A 9,109-nucleotide genomic window follows, 5' to 3' on the forward strand; every position below is an offset into this window, starting at 1 on the left:
CTTTATCAAGTCTGATACAAAAATGTCAAGCTCCATAATTTTGGAGCAATCCTACAATAAAGAGATGTGTTATGGAAAGTGGAAAGTCTGCGTATACTCTGCTTTTATGCTCTAAAATACTCTAGTGCTCTAAAATACAGTGGAATTCAGCCATGTGGACCTTTTGTGAAACGAGATTCAGGCCTCTGTAGGTATTTTGGTTTCCCCTTACTGCAGGTAGTTTCACTTTTCAGCAGCACTTGCTGGATTTACTGCATATTTAGGTGGAAAGAGAGTGGCACGGACAATTTTATGCATCTCTTTCACTCATTAAAACAGAAGCCTAGAAATCACAATTTTTCTAAAATTTATCGTTTGGGTTTTTTTTTTTACTTTATATTTGAATTGGCTCAACTTCTGCATCACACTATCCAGAACACACTGGCCACAGCACTTACAGGTGACTCCAATACATGCAGTATCTCCTCCCGTGGATACCTAATCTTATTTTACTCACCTAAAACTGGGAGGACTCAAAAATAAACAAATACAAATACACTGAAGATGTTTTCTGTTTCAAAGTTTTACATATGCAATACTACTTGACCAAACTCCTTTACCTTTGTACAGGGTATACCTTTAAATAGCCTTGATATAGAATAGTATCAGTTACACATACGAGTTGGCATCTCTTTACAAAATTGACCTCTTGTTTACAATTTTATACTAATCACCTTACTGACCTTTCAGTATTGAATTTATTTGCTGTTGCAGTGCCCTACTCTCTACTGTCTGAATATTAAATGTGTTTGTTTTCCCAGAGGGCTAGAGAACATTGGACAAAAGGGTTCAGCAGGAGAGAGTGAAATAAAAAGAGGTTGTGAGTCTTTAACCTTGAGCCTGAAATGAATGTGAACCAAACTCAAGATACTTGGCTTATATAAAGCCAGGTAAACATTCGAGTATAAGCCCACACACTACCAACCATAATATATCTGTTGATGCTTAACAGGCTTGGTATATTTTGCCTAGTTGGTTGTGCTTAGGAATGAGATTCTGAATATCATCTTTTTCTTCTAAAGGGAAAAAATTTGTAGTATCTAAAATTCTATTTCTTTTTTTTTTCTTTTTTTTTTCTTGCCTGATGCAGTTTAATAAATCTGACTTTCAAGGTGGGATGAAACTGAAGAGTTTTTTCTATTACAGCTCCAGAGAAGAAAGAAGTGGAAACTTATAGCAGTGTCAAAAATGTCCTGAAGTGTTGTCCCCACAGTCTTTTGTTTAAAAGCAGTTCATTTTTTTTTTCTGTTGTCTCCATTACTGTGAGAAAAGGGAGTTGTATCACACTGTTTGTCTTCCCTTGGCATTGTCAGTACCATGAAGAGATACCATTACATGAACTCTACACAGTTCATACTAAACCAACCCTCCCTGGGTTCTATCCATCATGGGTATGTCCCTGCTTTTACATGCTGTACAGCCATAAAAAACATTGGATCAAGCTCATCTGCTTTATTTTATCTTATCTTCAAAAAAATTTAAAAAAATAACATGGGCTTCGTTTCAGCAGAGACCCTAAACATTTTACACTAGGTATTATTTCAAATCTTGAACTCAAGCATGTGTGAAAAGAATTTGTTGCTGTTGGGCCATGGAACTCTGGGTAAATAATATTTTTTTCTTAAATATGGGAGTAGCGTTACGTATAAGAGGAAAATTAAATACGGCAGTATTAGATATTAAATGATGAGACAGAAGTTAAAATGACACCTTTATATGCCAACAAAACCTCTACTTTCATTTCCACAAACAAAAGAAGTAAGTTTTGTCCCTGTAAGCAGTAATTTGATAAACTGGGGGACAGGCTATGCATGAGGTTTTGAATTACATTGTAATGCAGAAATTCTGTCACTCAACGAGGTGTGACACTGAAAAAAGTAAATTTTTTTCTTCTAGATGCCAAGTTAAATATGCAGCATTTAAAGTTGAGGAGGGGGTTTCTCCTCACAGGAAAAATTAATGGAAAACAAATACACACCTCTGAAACTGCAGAGAAATTTTAAGAGAAGAAGCTGGGATTCTACACCTCCCTAGTGAGGAAAAATATTTAGAAACCTAAGGCCAAAGTTTGGCCCTTACATTACCATTGTGTTCAGACTTATCATCTTAGGTATCAGTAGATCTGAACCAGTTCTAAGCTAATATTTCCGGTGAAAATCAGTGTGAACAAATAGAACTTATTCTAGGAACACCTAAATGTTCCTGCAAGATTCAAACAGCCCAGGCCAAAATTTTGCCACAGGTCTTCACACAGAGTGAGGGACTGATGGCTGGTGGCACACTCTGCAGTTCCATCTTCAGACACATCTGAGCAAAACACGTGAGTTTGGTGTTTTCTTGCAATGGCCCATGAGTTCCAAATTCAGGGCAGGGCAGGCATCTTTTCATAACTGCCTTTAAATACAGCCAAAATCTATAGTTTTCCCTCAACTGCTTAAGGTGTTAGTCAGCTACCTAGACTGACTAAAGACTTGGTGTTAAATATAAATTAGATGCCAAATTTTGGTATTAAAAGCGAATGTGTGTGCTTTCTCTACCACAGAACGTGAAGCCTCACAAATTCAATTTGGTTCCTCCTTTGTTAAACATAAAGACACTGTGCAACTTGAAGAAAAGCTGCACTTTCATTGGGTTCTGCTGGACCTGTTCAAGCATAATATCAAACCTTTTTGTGTGGGTAAAAATTTACCTTCACTGAAAAGAACCCAGCTGGCAAATAGAACCTATACCCGTGCAATAAGAAGTGGCTGTATTCAAGACAATTAGATGATTTTGTTAGTTGAAAAGCTCTAATTGATTCAGCTGCACCTGAAAGAGCTGGACTGGCTTTTGTGTTTAGACAGCAGAAATAATAACGTAGCTTTGCAGAGAATGTCACCTTATCAGTCCATGCTATAAAATAACCATGTTACAAAAAGTTTCCTGATTTAAAATAGGACAATACAGTGACATGTTTTTAAAGCTTCCTCAACAATAATACTGTGTTTTCTCATCATTTAGGCTGATTACTTTGCACTTTAAAATACAAGATAGAAAGGTGTAGATAATGAAGGAATTAGTGTGTCACCTTTTCTCCCTGAGTTCAAATACTGTCTTTAGTAATGCAAATGAATCTCTTACCCCAGTCCCTTTGCTCACTCTACAGAGCCCTCACATGGCACAGAACTACTGAGATTCAGCTCTGATTCAAACCCTGATTTATAATTCCAGGTGCTCTCTTAGGTACACTGGATGATTGGAGTGGGTAAAATTGATTCAGAGTTTATTTATTTATTATTGTGTAAGACAATCTTCCTTCTTGCACCTCTGCCAACCTAAAATCTTGTGGTATCCCAAGATCTGGATAAGCTGTTCTGTACCACTCCAATCCTCTTATCTTGAGTATAAGCAGTCACATGAACTTTCTGTAGTGTGCCCTGCTGTTACCAAATGGATGTATAAAGAGAAGGGAGAGTATTTGGACTGACCAAGGACCATGTATCTAAAGCTGGCATGACTTCTGCTTTTAGGAATTTTAAATGATGAACATCTAAATTTGGAGACCATAAACAAGGGCCAAGTTCAAAGAGAGAAAAATGTGCTGAAATTCTGTACAACTTGGCCAACTCCAACCACAGGATCAGCTGGACCCCCCAGCAGCAACACTGTGACCCCATGCCATTACTAAAATGCAGTCTGCCAACTAAAAGAGGAATTAAAGCTTTCCTAATTAGTGGGTGTATTAGGCCAACCAATAAGGAGCAGCATATTTACATGTAAAAAGTTACACATGCCAACCACCAAACCATTTCAAATGTGTGTGGAGAAGCTTTCACAATACCTGCTTTGCACCTTTTCTGCCTCTGCCTGTGTTTTAGTGTCCTCTCTAAGAAATGCTAAAAATTCGCTCATGGACTACATGGAAGTAGAAGGATAGAACTCATACTTAGCCATAAAACATTTGCCAACAGATCACGTTTTGCCATCCTGTTTTTTCCTCTCTGCCCCTCCACCCCCTTCCAAAAAGTTATGTTTTTTTTCAGCAGTAAACCAGCACAAACCTTCACTTCTTTTCAGTGGTAGGTCACTGGGACACAGACAGCATCCCTCCCTTTGCCCACTCACAGAGGATTTAGTGTCCACCCCCCTCACTCTGTTCCTCTCATTTCCTGCTGGGAAAGCGCTGTGCACCATCCCTGACAGCCTCATGGGCTCAGGCTGGATTTATTTTCACCAGTGTTCTTACTGTCAGGTGCTTAATGGCATTAGATTGCCCTGGCATAAGTCAGCTGACCTAGTTTAAAGACTGCATATCTGGCATCAATTGTGTCGCTTCCGACATTTAACTTTACACTTTTACAACTGAGACACAGAAATGAAAAAAAAAAAACCTCGCTGTTGACAATTCAATTCAACCCAACAATCAATACATCATTTTATTACATGTTTTTATCTTTATTCGAAAGCTAAATGGCTAGAACAGTGGGTCTATACTCGAGTGTTTACCTCACATATGCATGAAGGAAAAATAAAAGTTGGTTCAACGATACTTATGTTCACATTATCCAGGCTTCCAAGTGTAGTTGTTGTGTGCAAGTTATCTCTGTTCATGTGGTAACTGTGATTTTTATTTTTTTTTCCCCCTGTGGTAGCATGATTATGCTTAGTACTTTGTCTGCTTGGCTTTTTGTGCTCTTGGCTGCATCCATTTAGATTTTTGCTTTAAAACATTGATATTACTTATAGTTTTTACACTTGGCTCCTGTGTGTGTCTCATCCGTACCCATCCGACCGTGTTCGTGTTCTGTGCTTTTCTGTTTGTGAAGTGTGATATGTTATGTGTAATGGTTTTTTTTTAACGATACCAAAAAGAGACTTTTTGAATTAAAAAAAAGCCTTCCTACTTACTCACTGCAAAAACTATCAACATGCATGGTTTTACATTTGCATTACAATTAACATGGCTTGTCTTTTACTAGGGATGTACCACACGAGTGGACGTTGGCTTTCTTTAACCAGTACTTCCCATCAGTTCTTTGATGGCTTTAAACCTGATTTATTTTAATATTGCAGTCGGTACAGATATCCAAAATGCACATAACTTGAGCCACTCGTTTATGCATATAACATCCAGAGACTTTGGACTTCAGCTGCCTGCACTGCCCTAACCATATGCTACATTTTTCACAAAGTATTTATTCTCTAACACGGTGCTGCCCCCGGGCAGGTTCCGCCTCTGACGCCCCTTTCCTTTTCTCCCCCCAGATCCGCGTCGTGAAGGCATTCCGTAGCTCTCTCTATGAAGGTTTAGAAAAACCAGAATCTAGAACCTCTATTCACAACTTTATGACTCATCCTGAATTTAGGATAGAAGATTCCCAGCCCCACATCCCACTCATTGATGACACAGACCTAGAAGAAGACCCTGCTCTCAAGAAAAACTCGAGTCCACCGTCTTCGCTGAACAAGAACAACAGTGCTATCGACAGTGGAATAAATCTTACAACTGATACAAGTAAATCAGCTACCTCTTCTAGTCCAGGAAGCCCAATACATAGCCTGGAGACATCACTTTAGCTGAAAAGGTCACTGCAAAAAAAAAAAAAAAAAAAAAAATTAAAATTTAAAAAAAAAAAAAATCCCCCCACAGCAACCGAAATATATAAATATATATATTAAAAAACATTGCTGGCTGAAAAGCTGTTTGAACTCTTATTCACTCTGAGACAAGTGAATGAATTGTTGATCACAATGGTTTTGGGGAAAGAATGAATGGCTGATTTACATACCCCCCTGTTCCCTTTCAGAAAAACAAAAAAAAAACAAACAAAAAAAATCCTCCTGCATGAATGTACTGTACACTGCTGGCCCTTCTTTCTCTCTTTTTGTTTGTTTTTATTTCCTTTTTGTTTTTTTTTTTTTTTTCCTCCTTAAGCAGGAACTGCAGAGGACTTCTTTCTGAGGCTATTTATCCAATTCACTGGTCTGTGAGTTTTTTGAAATGCTTGTGTGGCATGGACTCAATTGTATAGATTAATTTAAATAACTTTTTTGAAGTTGCGAAGCTTAACTTGCACAGTAGATTTGCACCTGTTGGACAGAGGAACTTAAACATTTATGAGACTATATATAGAGATATATACATATAAGTATATAGATAATTAATTATATATATGTATATATCTATCTATATATATATAGTTATATATATATAAAGTTTCTTTGTTGGCATGTTGCCTTGTTTCTGCTCAAATTGCTCTGACTATTTTAACTTATTTATGTCCTAAAAAAGAATGTAATTTGTTTACAAACCTGTAGATAAATATCCTTAACTATTTGTAGGGTTAAGAAAGCACTTCCTGCCGAAGTAGTATAAAAATGGCTCAGCTCAGCTCATTGAAAATGTCTGTAATATCGCACCCTGGATATTTTATTACAACCATGTTCTGATTTCTGCCTGATTTTATTTATTTTTTTTTTGTTAAATAATGTAGATACTGCTAGTAAATAACAAAAGAAGCCAAAATATAACACATTGGATGTAGCATTGTGATCCTATATACAGGGAGGTAAACCAGGCTTCCTTTGTTTCAAATAAAAATCAAAATGATCAGGTTCTCTCTTTTTCCCCCCCCCCTTTTTTTTTTTTTGTTGGTCCCTCTGATAATCTGCTTGAATTTGTTTTGGTGCAACATACAATAATGGAGGCTATTTCATTCTTTAAACATGCAGCAATGGCTTCCAAAAATATCTTTAGAGAGATATTAAATGAGTTTATAATTTAAAATAAGTTATATTTGGTTTGTCTATATGGAGATAAAACAAATGTTAAAATACTGTGATATACGGCATTTAATCCTTTTCAATTAGTAATTTAGGCATTTATTTCCTTATTACTTGCAAAGTATGGGCTGTTGGCATTTTGGATGAGAATCACTGTAGGTTGTTGCTTTGATTTTTTTTTTTAAAGAAAAATATAATTTCTGCACTATTAGGACTGAATGAATCTTTATTAATTGTGTATTGAGATGTGCTTTGTGTGATTTTTTTTTTTTTAACCAAGCTTGTCTTCCTGTAGTCACAAGGTATACTGTAACACAGTAGTACATTATTTTACCTTGAGCTTTCTACGAAGAAAGCTGTTTTGCAAACCTGCAGTACGGGAGGTGGAAAATATTTTTCAAGATGGTAACAGCCCTGAAAAGCTTAAAATTTATGAGCTTATATAATTGCTATGTCAACCACTTGAATGCTAAGCACTTTGTGGATCACAGATTTTTCATAAATAATTTTTGTATTTAATATAAAGTTTGCTTGGAGACTTTTCAGCATACGATCTTTTCCATAACTGTACAGTGCAAAAGACATTTTGAATTACACAGTTGATTCTGCCAGGTGTGTGGGAGAACACTCTCAAACTAGCTTGATAAATCGATTTGTTGAGGTACTGTTACTGGTTTTGTCTTAAAGTTGGCTCGTAAAAGGGGTTCATCTCTGCAGTCACGAGAACTAAACCAAGCCAGAACTCTCCAAACCAAGATTAGACTCATGGCCAAACTGCAGACTGAACTGAGCAGATGTTTTCAGGGTGCATCAAGACTTATCAGCCAGGTAAAGTTCTAATCAGCTTGACTTGCCAGCTTCGGACTTTTGAGTAGAAGCTCTTGAATGTTTTTGGCTCAAACGTAGTTCGCTCTCTGATCCAAACTTCTCACTGACCAACAGAACAGGCCTTTGAAGGCACTTACAGCTCTCTGTTCAACAGATAGTGTGACCCTTTTCTTACCAGTATCAAGCTAGCATGAAACCATAATTATTTTAGCTGACTCCTAGCAACAAAGTGATTCAAACTCAGTCAGGATTGTTCGCTTTGTAAATACGGTGATTAACCTTTGTACAATATGTATTGGGTTTCTATGGCCTACTTGGGATATCATATTCAGAAGAAAAAAAAGTGTTATCTATTTACAGGGAAGCCTCTAGCTTTGGACTTGATCATCTACAGAAGCTATTAATACTGGAACAATTTATTTTCAACATCTTAACACTGACTCTTTGCCTTTTTATTTTCAAACACTCTTCATATTTTTTCTTGTGTTTGGTTTTTTGTTTTTTTTTTTAAATTTTCCTGTAGGAGTACCCCTCCCTAAGGTACCATTTGCAGACTTGAAAACTGTTAAGAAAATGAACACTGCATTCTGTGTATATATAGTAAAACATATATAAACTGAGATGCATAGAAAACTTGGGCTTTTGTGAGCAGAGACTGTGCTTTATGTATATGATAAATGATAGACTTTTTTTTTTTTTTTAAAAAGCAGAATAGCTATGACCTTTCAACTACAAGTCGTGCATCACAATTCCTTTCTTTTATTGCTTGACCTCTCTGTGATGGGAACAATGGATCAAAAACCAAAATGATCAGTTTGTTAAAATTCCCTGCAATATATAAATGCTCGCTCTCTACGTACTGTACTTAGCAGCATGAGATTTGTGGACAACAATACAGTGGTACATTGGCAATCCATCCCACTAGGGGTTATTAATATATGTTCATTCATCTGTTTTTATGAATTTTTTTATCTAGACAATAATTGTAAATAAAGAACTTACTCTGTCTGTTCATTTAATACTATGCAAAAGGTTATGCTTTCTATTGTTATTCTTATTCCTACAGTGTGATGCTGGAATGTTTGTGGTTTCAAAAAAAAAACAAACAAAAAGACAAAAGTAAGTAAAATATGTGATGTAAATTATTTTATAGTTTGAAACAAAATGATAAAGTTTTACTCTTGCTGCTTTCTGTCTAATAGATCTCTCTTGGCAGGAGCACAAGTGGAAAATTTAAAGAAATAAATTCACAAAGCAGCATGAACAATAATGGTCTGAATGTAACAGCTTTCTTTATTTTCACCTGAGGTCATTAGATCTGGCTCTGGATTCCCACTGGGATATTTTAATGTAAAGGTATCTGTAAATCTTGGGGATCAGGCACTGAGTCAGCCCGGAATGCTTTAATTCCTGCCTGGCTGAGTCAGTGCAACGTCCAGAAACATACCCTGCTCTGTACAGTGGTGGGAATGGTTGATGG

General features: G+C 36.5%; 1 protein-coding gene across 16 annotated transcripts in view; it reads left to right on the forward strand.

The window, feature by feature from the left end:
• The window catches only part of ATP2B2 (ATPase plasma membrane Ca2+ transporting 2), a 410,039-nt gene extending 401,140 nt beyond the window's left edge, over positions 1-8,899 (forward strand). For 12 of the 16 annotated variants that reach the window (XM_017830953.1, XM_017830962.1, XM_017830960.1 and 9 more), the window contains one exon: positions 5,284-8,899. In XM_017830953.1, the coding sequence (XP_017686442.1) occupies positions 5,284-5,595 (312 nt within the window). In that variant the 3' untranslated portion in view covers positions 5,596-8,899. Of the gene's footprint in view, positions 1-800; positions 857-5,283 lie in introns of all 16 variants that reach the window. The other 4 variants (XM_017830965.1, XM_017830968.1, XM_017830969.1 and 1 more) reach the window with 2 other exon arrangements.
• The last annotated feature ends 210 nt before the right edge of the window (positions 8,900-9,109 follow it).

This window comes from Lepidothrix coronata, unplaced genomic scaffold, assembly GCF_001604755.1.
Source record: "Lepidothrix coronata isolate B3197 unplaced genomic scaffold, Lepidothrix_coronata-1.0 Scaffold186, whole genome shotgun sequence".
NCBI lineage: Eukaryota > Metazoa > Chordata > Aves > Passeriformes > Pipridae > Lepidothrix > Lepidothrix coronata.